Source organism: Microcaecilia unicolor, chromosome 2 (assembly GCF_901765095.1).
Source record: "Microcaecilia unicolor chromosome 2, aMicUni1.1, whole genome shotgun sequence".
Classification (NCBI taxonomy): domain Eukaryota; kingdom Metazoa; phylum Chordata; class Amphibia; order Gymnophiona; family Siphonopidae; genus Microcaecilia; species Microcaecilia unicolor.
In genome coordinates, this window is record NC_044032.1 from 236,809,171 (window position 1) to 236,829,638 (window position 20,468).

The following is a 20,468-nucleotide window of genomic DNA, read 5'->3' on the forward strand; positions in this document are numbered from 1 at the left end:
AGGATTGCTGATGTTGTTATATAGACTAATTGGAGCAGCTATGATCACCACCCATGTTCACCCATTCCATTACCCAAATGAATTGTAGGACACTAACTTTCAGTGGAATGAAATAAAGTACAGCTTGATTGTTATTACTCCAACAAGAGAATCTAACCTGTATACCCGAATCTTTGATAGATAACACATATGGCAACTAGCTTTCAATTGGTGGTTAATAAATCCCAATAAATGAGAGGGAGATAAGGAGGGACTGTCCTACTTGAAGTTGGGGAGGAGAAGAGTTCTGTGATAATACCCTAGGTCCCTTCAATCTTCCTATCTCTGTCTACACATATTTCTGGACTAGCCAGCCAGTCAAAATCATAATCATTCTAATGTGACTGTCTGTGTGCCATTTGTCGCCTGGAGCTCTCTCTTCCTTGACTGATACCCTCCCATTTCATTGTGGTATAGCTTGGAATGATGACAGCCATGAATATGTATACTGTGCCAGGAGAAGGAACCAGAATGCCACAGTTGGCTGCCTGGGTAAGCCTGCCTGCTTGGGTGCCCCAGTTATTTGTAGCACTCATGCAGGCCACACAGGACCACAGACTTCTCTGTTTTGTATGCAAAAGAGGTCATTCAATATTATTGTTTGTGCAACAAAGGAACTTAAAATTTTTAAAATATTTTACTGGAGCGGAGAAATAATTTTATATCAATGAATTTAACACACTAAGATTCCTACTGTTCTTAATATTTTTGACTCTTTCACTCTACATATTGGACATTCAGAAATGTTTATATATATTGTGGTTATAGTTTATTTAAATGTGTTAATATATTGTGAATGGATTTGGGGAGGGAGGAGGGAACATGAAATTGAATTCTCTTGCTAAGCCGCAAACATCAAAGGTAAACATTCTTGTTGAACTTGAAACGCTCTGTCAAAGTTTCTCTGTTCAGCTTCTTATTACTATCTTGTCTTGAGTCCTTTTTTTAATGACATCTATTATCAGATTGAAATGGCGATTGAGACGCTGCAAAAGTCTGACGGTCTGTCCACTCACAGGAGCTCTCTTCTCAACAGTCATGTAAGTTGCCTCTTCACATAAGCCTAATCTCTTGTTTGTTCTGCATGTTAGCCTGCCTCAGATTTGCTTGTATCTTTGCTTTATGTATTTTGTTAAATATATCTGTGTGTATGTCTATTTACAGAAGAATCCTTCTTTCCCAACTCCATTTATAACATCCATTGTAGTCATTTTGCAGCAACTGTGATGATATGGGATAAAGCAGAATTTATCTGGTTTATTTTTCTTCTTCATTCTGTACTTATTCAGCATAGCTTTTACTGGCTTAAAGATTTGTTCAAACTTGTATGCATTCATGAAGATAATGATCAGTTGTCTAAATACCTAGATAAGATAGATAAAACTTTAATTTTTGAGAACCACACTATAGTTTGAGTTTTATGTGTGCATACCTTTTGTTTGAGAATCCAATGAATGTACATTATCCCCCAGATTCTATATAGCGCGGCTTACATTGCACGAACAAATCCAATCATATTCTGGATTTGCACGTGCAACTTAATTAGCTAACAAACCAATCAGCGCTGGTAATTGCTAAAAACGCCAGTGCCTCTTAGTAAACAGAGCCCTAAGCGTATTCTGTAAAGTAATGCACGTAAATTCTGAAAAGGGGACATGGCCATGGGTGTGGAATGGGAGGGTCGTGGGCTTTTCTAAAAATTATGGGGGTCTTTTACTAAAGATTATCTTGAGTTATCTGCATCAGGAACCATAAGAATAAGATGAGCCCTGCTGCAGATTATTCAAGCTAATCTTTAGTAAAAGATCCCCCTATATGCGTTGTTATAGAATATGCCTGGTCTTCGCCTAACTTAGGTGTCGGCATTTACGCCAAGTTTTACTTGGCATAAATGCCCATGACTAAATTTAGACAGGCACTAGGCGTATTCTGTAAACCATGCCTAAATTTTGGTGTATTTTATAGAATACACTTAGGCGTATTTTTTTTTTCATGCCGATTTTTTAGGCATAATATATAGAATGTAGCCCTATTTGTTTAGCCTGAAATTAAATGTGGCTCTCAAGGACTGTCATTGCTGTCTGCCCTGGATTAAATCAGTACAAGCCAGAGCTTGGGTACTCCACTCATTTGGTTTATTAGTGAAATGAACAAATTACTACATCCCCTCAGTTGCTATAAATATTTCAACAGTAATGCTCCTAGTTGAAGATTACAGTAAGTCAATTAGATGATGATTTTCATTTTTGTATATTGTATTTAGAGCCGTTTGACTGTGGACTGTAATGTAGAAACATCAGTTAATTTTAAATTGTGACTTGCGGCTTATTGTTCCTTTTCCATGGTTTTTGTTCATTTTTCATTTATTTGTTTTGCTCCCCTTCTTTGAATGCCTTTAAAAGATATTAAATTCTTCCAGTTTTATAAAAGAGAAATTGAAATCTGCATTGTTTCAGTTTTTTTAGAGTGAGTTTATTTTTAATCCTTACAAGCCTGAGGTTGAAAACCTTACAGGCTTATTTTCGAAAGAGAAGGACTCCCATCTTTCGACTCAAATCGGGAAATGGATGTCCTTCTCCCAGGGTCGCCCAAATCGGCATAATCGAAAGCTGATTTTGGGTGTCCCCAACTGCTTTCCGTTGCGGGGACGACCAAAGTTCCCAGGGGGGGGGGGGTGTCGGAAGCGTAGCGAAGGTGGGTCTTGGGCGTGCCTAACACATGGGCATCCTCAACCCATAATGGAAAAAAAAGGGCGTTCTTGACGAGCACGTGGACGACTTTACTTGGTCATCTTTTTCTTACAACCAAGCGAAGAAAAGGTGCCCGAACTGACCAGATGACCACCGGAGGGAATCAGGGATGTCCTCCCCTTACTTCCCTAGTGGTCACTAACCCCCTCCCACCCTCAAAATTTTTTTTTAAATATTTTTTGCCAGACTCTATGCCAGCCTCAAATATCATACCCAGCTCCATGACAGAAGTATGCGGGTCCCTGGAGCAGTTTTAGTTCAGGCAGGCGGACCCAGACCCATCCCCCCCTACCTGTTACACTTGTGGTGGTAAATGTGAGCCCTTCAAAATCCACCAGAAACCCACTGTACCCACATGTAGGTGCACCCCTTCACCTGTAAGGGCTATGGTAGTGGTGTATAGTTATGGGTAGTGGGTTTTGGGGGGGCTCAGCACACAAGGTAAGGGAGCTATGTACCTGGGAGCAATTTCTGAAGTCCACTGCAGTTCCCCCTAGGGTGCCCAGTTGGTGTCCTGGCATGTCAGGGGGACCAGTGCACTACGAATGCTGGCTCCTCTCATGACCAAAGGGCTTACATTTGGTCGTTTCTGAGATGGGCGTCCTTAGTTTCCATTATCGCCGAAAATCAGAAACGACCAAGTCTAAGGACGACCATCTTTAGGGACGACCTAAATGTCAAGATTTGGGTATCCCCGACCGTATTATCGAAACAAAAGATGGACGCCCATCTTGTTTCGATAATACGGGTTTCCCTGCCCCTTCGCCGGAAACATCCTGCGAGGACGTCCTCAGGAAAACTTGGGCACCCCTTTCGATTATGCCCCTCCACGTGTTATAAAATAGAAAAATTACACTTTGCTAATTGGGCTTCCGGTGTAGAAAAGTCAACACAACTTAATGCAAACTAAGTGGAGGAGTGGCCTAGTGGTTAGGGTGGTGGACTTTGGTCCTGGGGAACTGAGGAACTGAGTTCGATTCCCACTTCAGGCACAGGCAGCTCCTTGTGACTCTGGGCAATTCACTTAACCCTCCATTGCCCCATGTAAGCTGCATTGAGCCTGCCATGAGTGGGAAAGCGCAGGGTACAAATGTAACAAAAATAAAAAATATTCTTTTACTATAAAATTAGTAACAGAAAATACATAATGGCTCAAATAATTGCTACAACAGGTAACAGAAATGATTTTGCATGGAAGACAATCTTCTATAGCGAGAAAACCAGGTAGGTTTTCATGAGGTCTCTTTCATTAAAAAAAAAAAAAAAAAGACATCTACAAAGGTTTCTGAAAAAAAAATGTAGAAAAGAAATAAATAAAAGCGAGAAGTTGAAAGTGATGTTTACAGTAATGTAGAGCATAAAGTATGCATCTCTCTTTTTTTTAAGATTATATTTAGAATCAAAATAAAAATGTTCGTGATAGGGCAGAAATCCTATTGGAAAAAATTATTCACTATAAAAGCATACTTCAGTATGTGAACATATATTTTCCTGTAGTTAAATTTCTTTTAATCAAAATCTACTGTTCATAGTCAAAAGGAAGGAAGGCTGATATTTCAGTTGGTGGGGGTCATTAGCTTTGGATGAGCCCTCTCTGTTTGCCTAGCTTTAAATGCTGCAGTCTGTTGTTTCTGTTGATGTTGTGTTTGCTAATAAGGAGGTGGATTTTAGGATGGACAAACAATTGACATTGCCGAAGGGTTAGAAGGTAAAGTTTGCCTATTTGCGGATGATACTAAGATTTGTAACACAGTGGACACCCCGGAGGGAGTGGAAAACATGAAAATGGATCTGAAAAAGCTAGAAGAATGGTCTAAGGTTTGGCAATTAAAATTCAATGCAAAGAAATGCAAAGTGATGCACTTAGGGAGTAGAAATCCAAGAGAGGCGTATGTGTTAGGCGGTGAGAGTCTGCTAGATACGGATGGGGAGAGGGATCTTGGGGTGATAGTATCTGAGGATCTGAAGGCGATGAAACAGTGTGACAAGGCGGTGGCCGTAGCTAGAAGGTTACTAGGCTGTATAGAGAGAGGTGTGACCAGCAGAAGAAAAGAGGTGTTGATGCCCCTGTACAAGTCGTTGGTGAGGCCCCACCTGGAGTATTGTGTTCAGTTTTGGAGGCCGTATCTTGCTAAGGATGTAAAAAGAATTGAAGCGGTGCAAAGAAAAGCTACGAGGATGGTATGGGATTTGCGTTACAAGACGTATGAGGAGAGACTTGCGGACCTGAACATGTATACCCTGGAGGAAAGAAGAAACAGGGGTGATGTGATACAGACGTTCAAATATTTGAAAGGTATTAATCCTCAAACAAACCTTTTCCGGAGATGGGAAGGCGGTAGAACGAGAGGGCATGAAATGAGATTGAAGGGGGCAGACTCAAGAAGAATGTCAGGAAGTATTTTTTTCACGGAGAGGGTGGTGGATGCTTGGAATGCCCTCCCGCGGGAGGTGGTGGAGATGAAAACGGTAACGGAATTCAAACATGCGTGGGATAAACATAAAGGAATCCTGTGCAGAAGGAAGGGATCCTCAGGAGCTTAGCCTAGAATGGGTGGCAGAGCTGGTGGTTGGAAGGCGGGGCTAGTGCTGGGCAGACTTATATGGTCTGTTCTGGGACTGGTGGTTGGGAGGCGAGACTAGTGCTGGGCAGACTTATACGATCTGTGCCAGAGCTGGTGGTGGAAGGCGGGACTGGTAGTTGGGAGGCGGGGATAGTGCTGGACAGACTTATAGGGTCTGTGCCAGAGCTGGTGGTTGGGAGGCGGGGATAGGGCTGGCCAGACTTATACGGTCTGTGCACTGAAGAGGACAGTACAAATAAAAAAGTAGCACATATGAATTTATCTTCTTGGGCAGACTGGATGGACCATGCAGGTCTTTTTCTGCCATCATCTACTATGTTTACTATGTATGTTTAATTCAGACTTCTGACCCCCCCAGATTGGGATATCTCAAGTTCTGCAAATATCTTTGAACAGGATCTTCTGACATGGACTGTATTCTAAACACATATGGAGAAATGGACATGTACAGCAGAAGTATCCATTTTAAAATCATAAATGTCTAATATATCAATGGGCTTGGCATGGCAATATGTGCCGGCAATATAAACATGTAGGTTCTGAAATACCAATATGCACATTTAAGTAGCGGAACATAAATGTTTGTCAGCCATTTTAGAATCATAATTGTGGAGGAGTAGCCTAGTGGTTAGTGCAGCGGACTTTGATCCTGGGGAACTTGGTTTGATTCTCACTGCAGCTGTTTGTGACTCTGGGCAAGTCACTTAACCCTCCATTGCCCCGTAACAAATAAGTACCTGTATATATACTATGTAAACCGCTTTGCATGTAGTTGCAAAAACCACAGAAAAGCAGTATGTCAAGTCCCATAGATATGGACATAGATGTGCATTCCCCTTCTGAAATGGGGAATATACACAGAAAGGTCGATATTCAAAGCTGCTTGTGACTCTGGGCAAGTCACTTAACCCTCCATTGCCCCAGGTACAAAAACTCAGATTGTGAGCCTACTAGGGACAGAGAAAGTACCTGCAAACCACTTTGATCGTACCGTGGAAAGGTGGTATATATTAAATCCATGACCCTGAACCTTTAACTGAGCGTATTCAGTGGCATTTAACTGGATAGTACCACTGAAAATACCCGATTAGTGCCTAAGCCTAAACCTGCTACTTTGTGGGCATTCCAGGAGCTGATTAATAAATAAATAGGGCCACATAAAACACAGTCCTCTTTATGCAGTTCATCGTAGCTGGTTAAATGCTCATTATTGCTTAATATTCAATGCCAGTGCCCAGACACAGACTGGCATTGAATATCTGGGAATAAAGCTGATGGTGGTCAGCAAAGCATTGACAGCCACCGGCTGAACATTGGGCCCATGTATTTTTTAGGTCCACCCTAGTTCCACCCAAAACATTGCCCAAACCATGCCCCCTTGCCATTTGCATGTTTTAAAGTTTTAGACTTGTGTATTTCAACTTTGTAAAAGAAAGGAAATAGACGTATGCAATATAAATGTCTAAATGCCAGTTTATGGATATATAAAACACAAATAGTGCTTCTAAAATAGGCACTAAAATCCCTTAATTAATAATGTTTTCTGAACCGATTGAAAATGTGTACCTAGCTGGGGTGGTCAGTGTGAAAGGCTGAACCACCAAGAGATGCTGATGTGTTAACTAAGGGTCTTTAATCATGTCCATTATCTTTAACTTTCTTTCCAGAGTGAGTTTCTGTTAGAAGCAGCATCTTTTAACTTGGATTAGACATCTTTGTGTAACCTTGCTATGTGTTGGACTTCAACTTATAAAGCAGAGATTCTTGTTGAGGTTTCAAAGGACCAACAACACAGTGAAGGTGACAGAACCACAAACTGATGACACTGTGTAATTAAAGGATCTTTATTCTCAACATCTAAGATTCACAACATTCAAGACTCAACATGGGCCATGTTTTGGCCACTAGGCCTGAATCAAGAGTCTGACCAAAATGTATATGTGAGACAGTTTTTCACCTCTAAATTGTCAGCCAGAGAGAACTCCACTATCAGAGTAATCGTGTCACTCAATAAAGCAACAGCGCAGTACTATCTCAGCATGAGTCAGCCCATGTCAAGTCTTGGATGTTGAGAATAAAGATCTTTTAATTACATAGCATGTTACCAGTTTGTGGTTCTGTCACCTTCGCTGTGTTGTTAGTACTGGAGTAGAGCTGCGAGGGTTTGTTCTTCTGTGTTTTCATCTGAGGTTTCAAAGGAATCATAGGCTCTCCTAATAAAGTGAGTACCACATTCATCATCCTCAGCTAGTATGGAAGCTAGCTGTTTTTGAGCTTGTGTAGAAAGAACCGATGAGAAAACTTGCATCATTGTGAGTAGCTATCCTCACAAAGAGCATAGCACCTTGAAACACCTTCTTTCTAGGATGGTTCAGCAATATAGGATCTTTTCCAGGACCAGGTGGAGTGTTAAAGAAATTTCTACACTTTGTTGCTTTGTGCATTGTTGCTACCTTGTTTACTGAAGAGCATGACAGCTGGACTTTATTGAATTTTGGAATTGGTTGGAGTTCATATCCAACCATTTAGAGAAAAGATGAATAGAGAGTAGAATTTGTCACATGTAGAATTGCTGGACCTTGAGCATGCCATACATATGTACAGCAGTACTGTAGCTATGTTTGGGGCTTCTCTATATTTTTAAAGGCAAAGAATGATCTAGGCCAGTGATGGCGAACCTTTCAGAGACCGAGTGCCCAAGCAGCAACCCAAAATCTAATTATTTATCGCAAAGTGCCAACAGGTCAATTTAACCTACCTCTCAGTTCCAGGGTCCCCCCTCCCTCCCTCCCTTCGAGTTCCAGGCCCCCTCCCTCCAAATTTTAAAAGTCATCTATCTTACCTCGTCGGAGTTAGGGCGGCAGCAGCAGTAAAAAGCATGCAGGCTCGGTGCTTAGTTCAGTTTTCAGTTTTCCCTTCTCTTTCTCTCTCTTCGCTCTGGTCCCGCTCTCATTTCCTGAGAAAACTGAACTAAGCACTGAGCCAAGCCTGCATGCTGCCGCCTCACCCCGATGAGGTAAAATAGATTACTTTTAAAATTCGGAAGGAGGGGGCCTGGAACTCAAAGGGAGGAGGGAATGAACTTCCGGTGGGTGAACAAACTTCTGGTGGGTCTCTCCTCCGCTTCGACACAACTTTGAACTGCTAGCGCGATCACGCCAGCACTTCATAGGAGCAGTACGACTCTGGCTGAAGCGACGGCGCGCGTGCCTACAGAGAGGGCTCTGCATGCCCTCTCTGGCACTCGTGCCATAGGTTCGCCATCACTGATCTAGGCTCTGTTTCTTGTTGAATGGGAAAGGGTACCTCCTTAGCCATTTGACTGACAGACTTTGGATATGAGATGTCCTTGTATAGGAACTTATTCCATGGAGGTGGAGAAGAAGGGTCAGAAGGAATTCCTGTAGATTCCATGTTTTCCATTCTGTGGAGGGTAGATTAATATCAGAAGGACCTAATAGACTCTCTACATTGGATGGAAATGAATCTGGAGAGAGAAAATGAGCAGTCACATGCTGTAAGAAGATAATAAGGAGGCTATAGGATTTGAGCAGAAAGTTTCTGTGTAGGAGTAAAACCCAAGGAGTGTGATGGCTCTTTTCTCCAAGCTGAAGAGCCCTAGCCGCTTTAGCCTTTCCTCATAGGGAAGTCGTCCCATTCCCTTTATCATTTTTGTCACCTTGCTCTGTACCTTTTCTAATTCTACTACATCTTTTTTTAGATGCGGCGACCAGAATTGAACACAATATTCGAGATGTGGTCGCACCATAGAGCGATACAAAGGCATTATAACATCCTCATGTTTTTTTCCATTCCTTTCCTATTAATACCTAACATTCTATTTGCTTTCTTAGCCGCAGCAGCACACTGAGCAGAAGGTTTCAACATATCATCAATGACGACACCTAGATCCGTTTCTTGGTCCGTGACTCCTAACGTGGAATCTTGCATGACGTAGCTATAATTCGGGTTCCTCTTTCCCACATGCATCACTTTGCACTTGCTCACATTAAACATTTATAAATATGTTGAAAAGCAGCGGTCCCAACACAGACCCCTGGTGATCCCCACTAACTACCCTTCTCCATTGAGAATACTCACCATTTAACCCTACGCTCTGTTTTCTATCTTTTAACCAGTTTTTAATCCACAATAGAACACCACCTCCTATCCCATGACAAAGTTGACGGGGGCGTGTCAGAGGCGTGGCGAAGGCGGGACTGGGGCATGGTTATCGGCCGAGGAGAGATGGGCGTCTTTAGCTGATAATCGAAACAAGAAGGGCGTTTTGGACGAGAATTTGGTCCGCTTTCTTTGGACCCTTTTTTTTCAGGTCCAAGTCCCAAAAAAGTGCCCCAACTGACCAGATGACCACCGGAGGTAATCGGGGATCACCTCCCCTGACTCCCCCAGTGGTCACTAACCCCCTCCCACCAAAAAAAACCCACTTTAAAAACTTTTTTTTCCAGCCTCTATGCCAGCCTCAAATGCCGTACCCACCTCTATGACAGCAGAATGTGTTCTATCCTGTGACAGCCTTTCCCTGGTTCTGATGTGGCTCTCGGGTGAGTGTGACACCTTTTCTGTTATGCGCACTGCAGAGGCACATCAGCAATGCATTGTGGTGGGTGTAGGGTATTGGGCTCCGTGATTCCACTAGCTTGTGTTAAATGCTCACGATGTTGGTAGTTGGTAGGCTCTACTCCCATGGTGCTTTTCCCCCTGCTTACTGGGTCAGAGTGTGCCCTGTTTTGTTTCCGGTAGTCCATGAGGTAGTGGCCATTTTTGTCAGCCAGTTTTAGATCCCTTTCATGTGTTAGCCACGTTACAGAACTTAGTTCTTTCCTTGAATGTTGCTGAAACAGGGCATTGTACAGCATTCTGCCAGCTCTGACCTACTGCTAATCTCAATACCAGGAATTCTCTTTGCCAGTGGGGCACAACCTCTGATCTGCAGTTAACTGTGAGTAAACGTGCTTATTCAAATAAAGGACTTTTTCAAAGAGATTAGTCTTCAGGTGTCAACTGGTGTGCCAAGGTTATACAGCAGCAACAAGTCGTAGGGGCCTGCGTGTAAGCAGGTCCCTGGAGCACTTTTAGTGGGTACCGCAGTGCACTTCAGGCAGGCAGACCCAGGCCCATCCCCTCATGCCTGATGTCCCCAACCGTATAATCGAAATGAAAGATGGATGCCCTACCTGTAACACTTCTGCTGGTAAATGTGAGGCCTCCAAAACCCACTGTACCCACATGTAGGTGCCCCATTCACCCCTAAGAGCTATGGTAGTGTTGTACATTTGTGGGTAGTGGGTTTTGGGGGAGGGGGGTTGGGGGTTGGGGGCTCAGCACCCGTGGTAAGGGAGCTATGCATGTGGGAGCGTTTTCTGAAGTCCACCGCACTGACCTCTAGGGTGTCCAGTTGGTGTCCTGGCATGTCGGGGGGGGGGCGAGTGTACTACGAATCCTGGCCCCTCTTATGAACAAATGGCTTGGATTAGGACATTTCTGAGCTGGGCGTTTTTATTTTCCATTATCACTAAAAAAACCAAAACGCCCAGCTCACAAACGACTAAATCCATGGCATTTTGGTCCGTACAAACCGTATTTTCGAAACAAAAGATGGACGCCCATTTTTTTCAAAAATACGGTCTGTCCCAATCCTTCATGTACCCGTTCTCAGACATAGACGCCCATGGAGATGGGCGTTCGCGTTCGATTATACCCCTCCACGTCAACCGGCTCACGTTTATCCACATGTTTGTTCACCCCTTCAAAGAAATGTAGTAGATTGGTGAGGCAAGATTTCCCTTCACTAAATCCATGTTGACTTTGTCTCATTAATCCATGCTTTTGAATATGCTCTGTAATTTTGTTCTTAATAATAGTCTCTACCATTTTGCCCGGCACCGATGTCAGACTCACCGGTCTATAATTTCCAGGATCTCCTCTGGAACCTTTTTTAAAAATCGGCGTTACATTGGCCACCCTCCAATCTTCCGGTACCATGCTTGATTTTTTTAAGATAAATTACATATTACTAACAATAGCTCCGCAAGCTCATTTTTCAGTTCTATCAGTACTCTGGGATGAATACCATCCGATTCAAGAGATTTGCTACTCTTCAGTTTGTAGAACTGCCCCATTACATCCTCCAGGTTTACAGAGAATTCATTAAGTTTCTCCGACTCGTCAGCTTTGAATACCATTTCCGGCACCGGTATCCCACCCAAATCTTCCTCGGTTAAGACCGAAGCAAAGAATTCATTTAATCTCTCCGCTACGGCATGTGAGGTGGACCAGTGCACTACGAATGCTGGCTACTCCCACGACCAACTGGCTTGGATTTGGTCGTTTCTGAGATGGATGTCCTCGGTTTCCATTATCGCCGAAAATCGGGGATGACCATCTCTATGGACGACCTAAATGTTGAGATTTGGGCGTCCCCAACCGTATAATCGAAATGAAAAATGGACGCCCATCTTGTTTTGATAATACAGGTTTCCCCGCCCCTTCGTGGGACGTCCTGCGAGGACGTCCTCAGCAAAACTTGGGCGCCTCATTCGAATATGCCCCTCCACGTGTTTTTGCCTCCAACGCAATCCTTTTTTTCGAAGTCTCTCTTAGCCTTCCTTATCAGCGCTTTGCATTTGACTTGACATTCCTTATGCTGATCCTTATTATTTTCAGTTGGTTAATTCTTCCATTTTCTGAAGGATTTTCTTTTAGCTCTAATAGCTTCCTTCACCTCACTTTTTAACCATGCTGGCTGTCATTTGGTCTTCCGTCCTCCTTTTTTTATACGTGGAATATATTTGGCCTGGGCTTCCAGGATGGTGTTTTTGAACAGCATCCATGCCTGATGTAAATTTTTGACCCTCGCAGTCATTTCTCTAAGTTTTTTTTCACCGTTCTTCTCATTTTATCATAGTTTTCTTTTGTAAAGTTAAACGCTAACATATTTGATTTCCTATGTATACTTCAAAGTTAATATCAAATCCGATCATATTAAGATCACTGTTATCAAGCGGCCCCAGCGCCATTACCTCCCGCACCAAATCATGCGCTCCACTAAGGACTAGGTCTAGAATTTTTCCTTCTCTCATCGGCTCCAGTACCAGCTGCTCCATAAAGCTGTCCTTGATTTCATCAAGGAATTTTACCTCCCTAGCGTGCCCCGATGTTACATTTACCCAGTCAATATTGGGGTAATTGAAATCACCCATTATTATTGTGTTACCCAGTTTGTTTGCGTCCCTAATTTCCTTTAACATTTCTGCATCCATCTGTTCATCCTGGCCAGGCGGATGGTAGTACACGACTATCACTATCCTTTTCCCCTTTACACATGGAATTTCAATCCACAGTAATTCCAAGAAGTGTTTTGTTTTCTGCAGAATTTTCAATCTATTTGATTCAAGGCTCTCCTTAATATACAATGCTACCCCTCCACCAATTCGATTCACCCTATCACTACGATATAATTTGTACCCCAGTATGTCAGTGTCCCACTGGTTATCCTCCTTCCACCAGGTCTCAGAGATGCCTATTATATGTAATTTTTCATTTAGTGCAATATATTCTAACTCTCCCATTTTATTTCTTAGGCTCCTGGCATTCGCATATAGACATTTCAAACTATGTTTGTTGTTCCTATTTACATCATGCTTAGTACTTGACAGTATTAATTTGCAATCTTTTGTCTGATTTTTATTTTTATTTAAGGACACTTATCTACTATGGTCTCTTTTGCATCCTCACTATCCGGATTCCCTATCTTCCCTGTTTTGGTGATATCTTTGAAAGGTACCTTATCCCGAACCATGCACTTTTGAGCGACTGTCAGCCTTCCCCCCCCCCCCCCCCCCCCCCCGTTTCTAGTTTAAAAGCTACTCTATCTCCTTTTTAAATGCCGATGCCAGTAGCCTGGTCCGACCCTGGTTAAGGTGGAGTCAATCCTTTCGGAATAAGCTCCCCCTTCCCCAGAATGTTGCCCAGTTCCTAACAAATCTAAAACCCTCCTCCCTGCACTATCGTCTCATCCACGCATTGAGACTCTGGAGCTCTGTCTGTCTCTTGAGCCCTGCACGTGGAACAGATAGCATTTCAGAAAATGCTACCCTAGAGGATCTGGATTTGAGCTTTCTACCTAATTTTGGCTTCGAGAACATCTCTCCCACATTTTCCTATGTCATTGGTATCCACATGTACCGAGACAGCTGGCTCCTCCCCAGCACTATCTAAAATCCTATCTAGGTGATGCGTGAGGTCCACCACCTTCACACCAGGCAGGCAAGTCACCAGGCGATCCTCGCGTCCAACAGCCATCCAGCTATCTTTATGCCTAATGATCGAATCACCAACTACAACAGCTGTCCTAACTTTTCCCTCCCGGTCAGCACTTGGAGACATACCCTCGGTGCGAGAGGATAGTACATCCCCTGGTGGGCAGGTCCTGGCTACAGGAGTACTTCCTACATCACCAGGGTGATGCTCTCCTTCTAGGAGACCTCCCTCCTGCAAGGTAGCACAGGGGCTACCAGACTGGAGGTGGGACTTCTCTACAACATCCCTGTAGGTCTCCTGTATGTACCTCTCTGTCTTCCCCAGCTCCACCAAGTCTGCTACTCTAGTCTCAAGAGAACGGACACGTTCTCTGAGAGCTAGGAGCTCTTTGCATCGGGCACATACATATGACATCTCACCAACTGGGAGATAATCATACATGTGACACTCAATGCAAAAGACTGGATAGCACCCCTCTCGCTGCTGGACTGCTGACTCCATCTTAGTGTTTTTGAGTTTTTCAATAATTTAAAACTTGCTACAGTATTAAGGATATTAACCTAATATAAAAGTGTCTTTTAATTTATATTGTATAATTTGTTTAGTGTTTCCTTCTTAGATGGTAATGAAATGTATTTAAAACTCTGTAAGAGCACTCCTTGCTTGTTACCCTAATAACAATAATTGACTATAAATGAAGAGTCATCCTAGGAGTGTGCGGGTGTTGGGGAGGGTGGGTGGGAAGACTAAACTAGATCCTGCAGTGCCTGCTAGATTCTATCTGTTAATGCTGTGGTACAAAGTTTTTAAAACTAAGTGGAAAAGATTATGGCAGGGGTGTAGCCAGACAGCAGATTTTGGGTGGGCCTAGTCAAGAAGTGGGTGGGCACCAAGTATTCTCCTCCCCCCCCCCCCCCAATGCAATGAGGCCAGTATCAGCAGCTTAGGAAGCTTAGACTGCTGAAGTGGAAAGCAGTGTTTTCAGCACCATCAGGGGGAGGTCTTCAGCTGGCGAAGCTTGGGATCCCCACTAGCTAGCACTAAATATGTGCTGCTGTTGGGTGGGCCTGAGCCCTAAGTGGATAATCCCCAGCCCACCCAGGCCCACCTGTGGCTACGCCACTGGACTATGGAGATTAGTTGATAAAATTTGCTTTTTATATTTTTATTTTGCCTAACAGTAACCTACAATTCCTCCTTTAAACCCCAATCTTTCAGTTCCCAAAGCACTAAGCAAAATAACGTTCACTTACGAGAGAAATGTCCTCTTCTCTCGGAACTTCTCAGAAAAAAACGTTTAGTATTTTGTAAGCTATGCTTGTAAGTGGGAGCCCTGCCTGTTTGCCCTCCATACCCCGCCTATATATATGCTCCCTTGCAAATATGCACTGTGCAAGAGAGTTGCATATTTACAGAATAGCGCTTAGGCGGCATACTGGCATATATGTGTCTGTGTGCACACGTGTTTAGTAGTATTTACCAACTTTTTGAAGAAATTCACGCAAGGCGATGTTCAGCTAAATTTGTGAATGCAATGAGCAGATAAATGTTTGCACTTAGTTTATTGAATTGCCCTTCATACCTTAGTGTAACTTGCCTTGAGCTACAAATGACAAAAAGGCATGCACTAAATCCAAAATTCAATAACCAGATAAAATGTGAACCTCCCCTAATTTTTTTAGCCAAAATGCTTTTTCTTTCAGAGCCAAGTGTAAAGTGAGTGAATTTGCTCTAATTTTAGAGAGAGATTTTCTGTTTTTTTTAAATAATTGAATGAATGTATTTGAAAGATGCTCAGGAAGAGAGTACCTAGGAGTGAGGCCCTAATGATTGGTGGTATTAGTTACAAAATTCTAATTCAAGCTAATTCAACCCGTTTTTGCCTGTTCCTAGGAAAAAAGATAAATTTCAGTTATGTTCAACTACAGTTATTTGCTGTTTCCATTAGAGCAAAGGAGCTGGATTGAATTTGAAGAAGGGTGCTTGTGGTAACCTTTAACAGTTGAATACCTTTGTGTATTCTATTGTTGTTTCACTAGTGTACTGTATTGTTGTGATCTAGCTCTGTTTCAGGAATAATCAAAGATTCACCCTGACCTAATTATCTGCAGATTATTGTAAGTAGTGGTTTGATCAAGAAAATGTTGTTACAAAGAAGTACAGCTATATCATTTATGTTTTCCAGTCAGCCACAAACTAAAATACAAGCGTAATAACTTCTGGCTTTATATCATCTCATGGAGTAATCTTGAAAATTATGAATATTCTTGCTGGAAGAGATTTTCTGATGCTGTTCTCTGTTGACTGGTATATGTTATTGAATGAAACACATAAAACTGTAATCCATAACACTTTATGATTTCCCTATAGTTAGAAGAACAATTGTAACTTGTCACCCCTTGTTTGTACTCTTGCCATCTGTGGCAAATAAGCATACAATATCTCTGACTTAGTTCATACCCAGTACCTCTCCTGTCCCAAGTTTAACCATAATCTAAATAGTTGCTAATACTATTGTGTCTATTACTCAGATATCTGGCCTCTTTAGTTCCCTGCACAACCTGTAGGGTAGACATCTCTCCCTGAGCACAAACAAGTAGTTATTTCTGCACTCGCAGCCTCTAAGACAGACCCAGTTGCTAGTTAATTCTATCATCACAGCTTGTCAGATAGATAGACTCTCAGCTACATGATTGCTTGCATTTCTTCTGAGTCTTCTAATATTTTGTATTATCCATTTTGCTATTCATTCTGGCAGCTCCAACACGCTTCAATGAACCATTCAACTATGGTACTTTAAACACACGCTGTTTGGTTATGCTTCTGCTATCTTTTTGTTTTTTGAAACTAAATCTCTGTGCTTATCATTTGCCTTCTTAAAGTCCATTATTTTTTTTTAGCTTCCACTGCTCACAAAATCTGACATAAAATAAATGGAACTTGTTGAACTTCTGTTTTTAACTAAAATTGTGTAAGTACAGTATTAAACAATTAGCAAGCACTGTACAACTCATCTTTGTCTTGTTCCTTTGATGATCAAACTAAGCAAGCTTTGCTAGGGTTTTTACAGAGCTACTAAAAGTTCCCAGTTTAAATGATAAAAGAGAAATATTTATAATTGATCTGATTTCTCAGAAGAACAGTATTCACAGAAATACAGTAAGAGGAGTTACAAAGAAGACACTGGAAGGAACATTTATAAAGCAATTCCTTCTTTTTCTTAAGCACAGAAGAAAACAAAAGAAATGTATGGAGTTATGTAAGAGTTGATCTTCAGGCTATTGATGTTTACGCTAAGGCCTTGGCTGCTTTTTGCTAATGGACTTTGCATTAAGTTTCAAGTACCCATGAACTTTAACATCTAATTTTTGTGCATGTAGATTTTCTATGGAAAATAATGTCCATAGACTTAAAAATTCAACATAAATATTTTGTCCTTCAATTCCACCCAAAACATATACTCTAATACAGTTAAAAATATGTGCATTGTAAACAACACTTATTGGCAATATTGAAGGAGGGCAGTTTTCAGATAGTTCATTCATGTTAATATTTACCTATGTAAATGGGTTTGAAAATTGCTCTTTCTGATGAATTGTTGTGACGTAACTCTCTTCAAAGAGATGTCCTGGAAGCTACGGTGTACACTCCTCTGAGCTAATGATGGAAATCACTTGGCTTCATGCTGAAAGGACTGTAATATAGGAGGTCGTTTTTCAAATCTAAGGTCCCACTATTTCTCTTCCCTTTACACTGGAAGACCTCAAAGACAAGGAATAGATGAACAGTTGTGGGCAGATTCCAGTACACAATTCCAATTTGGGATTATTAAGGAGAAATGTTTCAAAACAGTGCCTATGACCACAGACGTCCAGAGCGGATTACCTTTGGAGGAAGTCAGGAACTTTAGTAGATCAACAGCTTTATTGAGAAAAAACTAGCTCTTTATTGTGCTTTGGTGAAAAATGCAAAAAAGGCATATTTTTCCCAGAGGGTGAGGGTTAGTACTAGCCATTGTTATGCTAAGGAACCTTTCTCTATTGTCCAAGAACTATTGACGCTGTCACACAGCTCCCTTGATCCTAGTTTAGTGCCTATAGCAGAGGCCTTGGCATCATATTTCAAAATCTTAGACCACTGTTCTTCCTTTATATTGCCTTTAATTTTCTGCCTCTTACCAGTCAATGGCTGAGTCTCTTACTACCACCTTGGAATCCTTGGAAGTGGTCAGTATCCTTTCTCCATACACTGACAATCAACTTATGATCACTGAAAACCCAACTTACCTTCAATTAGACAATATTCTGGATCTATTGATTCTTCTGGGTCACACAAGCATATCCAGTTGGCCTCATCCTTTTGGTCAAGATTTAACCCTGCATCCTCTTTTTATAATGATAAACATTTTGGGCAAGGTGAATCCAACAATATCAGGTATTGATCCGGTTTCTGTTCAGGCATTGCACCCCTACATTCTAAACACTTTTGAATGGACCTTCTCCATATATGTCTTAATATTGAACTGCACTATGCCAGATGATCACTCAATATAACATCATGAACACTCTCCCAGTTCTTAAGCACTAGGTCCATTATGGCCCCATCCTATGTGGGATTCTGTTGCCAAGTATTAGAACAGTTTTTCCTGTTGAGAATCCAGGATCTTCCTACTTCTAGAGTACGCTGCTACAGGATGTCCCAATCAACATCTGGGATATTGAAATCACCTATTAGTAGTACTTCTCATTTCATGGCTATAAATATCTTCAATTAAATCTCTGTGCACATCTTTTGCTTGTGAATGAGGTTTGTACATCATACCAGTATAAATATATGTTTCATACCCTTTCCGGATTAACCCCCAGTGCATCCTCCTTACCCTATAAGTCCTGCAATTCTGTTGCCTTCATGTCATCTTCAACATATAACACCACTCCTCTTCCTTTTCATTCTACCCAGTCCTTCCAACACTATATGCACTCAAAGGATCTGAAAGGAGAAGAGTTGACAGAACGGGAAACACTAAAAGGCTTATGCCTTCTTTTTTTTTAAGAAGTCAAAAGGGCAATTACATTGTTTTATAGCTATTTGTGAGGGTGGGGTTTTAAGAAGTACAACTATATACTGAAATGGCTTGATTTTGTGCATTTTGCACTTGAATGTTTTTTTGGTTTTGTTTTGGGTTTTTTTTTTTTTTTTAAATAGACCAAAAACATCCAAATCACAAAACCTTGTGCAAAACAGTATTTTGGGGGAAAAAATGACTTATTGGAGTTTGGACATTTTGTGCAAAACGTCCAAAGTCAGGCTTAGATGTCATACTGAAAATGCCCCTCCACATATACTAATGTCTTGTTTTTTGAAACAAGGGTTACAGTCTAATCCTTCAAATTGGTTAATGGATTATAATAGAGTTCCTATAGATGTGTACACCATAATATAAGGAATACATATTTATTATGGGGCCCTTTTACTAATGTGTGCCTAAAAGTGGCCTGCGCTGGTATAGGTGCATGTTTTGGATGTGCGCAGGTCCATTTGCTCAACGCGCCTGGAAAAAAGGCATTTTGTTTTGTGCTGGAAAATGGCCATACAGCAAAATTAAAGCCAGCGCACGTCCATTTTCGGGCTCAGATCTTACCGCCACCCATTGACTTAGCGGTAAGATCTCATGAGCTAACTGTGCGGTAAGCGGCTAGTGCGTGTAAACTGTCGATTACCGCCGGGTAAATGCCATGTGGTAGAAAATATTTTCTACCACATGTTTTGGGTGTGTCAAAAATGGAATTATGGCCTGGGGCACTCAGTAGCTGGGTGTTACTGCCATTTTGATGTGCGTTAGACATGCATAGACGCCTACACACGTTAGTAAAAGGGCCCCTATGTTTGTCAGCAGACTAATTTTAAGATATAGTTTTAGTTTTCTCTTCCTTTCTAAGTAATATACTTTGGGTCAAATTCTATAAATGGCACCTTAAAAATCGTTGCCAAAAAACCATGCGATTAGTGTGGTTCTATAAATTACGCCAAAAGTTAGGCATAGTTTATAGAATATGCATACATGCCATTCTTGCAATTTAAAATTTAGGCGCACCCATTTAGGCCACCTAAAACCAGGCCTGTGCATTCTTCTTCTGAAATTCCCTGATTTCATTGAGAACATGTCCACATCAAGCCCCCTTGCCAGATGCATGTTTTTCAGTTTTAGACTTGTACATTTTGCCTTTGTAAAATCAGGATGTAGACATTTATGCAATATACATGTTTAAATGCCAGTTTATGCACGTCTAAAACCTGAATAGTGCTTCTGAAATTAGCATGTTTAAAAAATGTGTGCATATATACAGTGGGGGAAATAAGTATTTGATCCCTTGCTGATTTTGTAAGTTTGCCCACTGACAAAGACATGAGCAGCCCATAATTGAAGGGTAGGTTATTGGTAACAGTGAGAGATAGCACATCACAAATTAAATCCGGAAAATCACATTGTGGAAAGTATATGAATTTATTTGCATTCTGCAGAGGGAAATAAGTATTTAATCCCTCTGGCAAACAAGACCTAATACTTGGTGGCAAAACCCTTGTTGGCAAGCACAGCGGTCAGACGTCTTCTGTAGTTGATGATGAGGTTTGCACACATGTCAGGAGGAATTTTGGTCCACTCCTCTTTGCAGATCATCTCTAAATCATTAAGAGTTCTGGGCTGTCGCTTGGCAACTCGCAGCTTCAGCTCCCTCCATAAGTTTTCAATGGGATTAAGGTCTGGTGACTGGCTAGGCCACTCCATGACCCTAATGTGCTTCTTCCTGAG

General features: G+C 41.7%; 1 protein-coding gene across 1 annotated transcript in view; it reads left to right on the plus strand.

Moving 5' to 3' along the window:
* Positions 1-20,468, plus strand: part of RFX3 (regulatory factor X3) — a 604,963-nt gene that overhangs the window by 409,959 nt on the left and 174,536 nt on the right. The window contains exon 5 of the mRNA XM_030193816.1: positions 1,005-1,079. Coding sequence (XP_030049676.1) covers positions 1,005-1,079 — 75 coding nt within the window. The remainder of the gene's footprint in view (positions 1-1,004; positions 1,080-20,468) is intronic.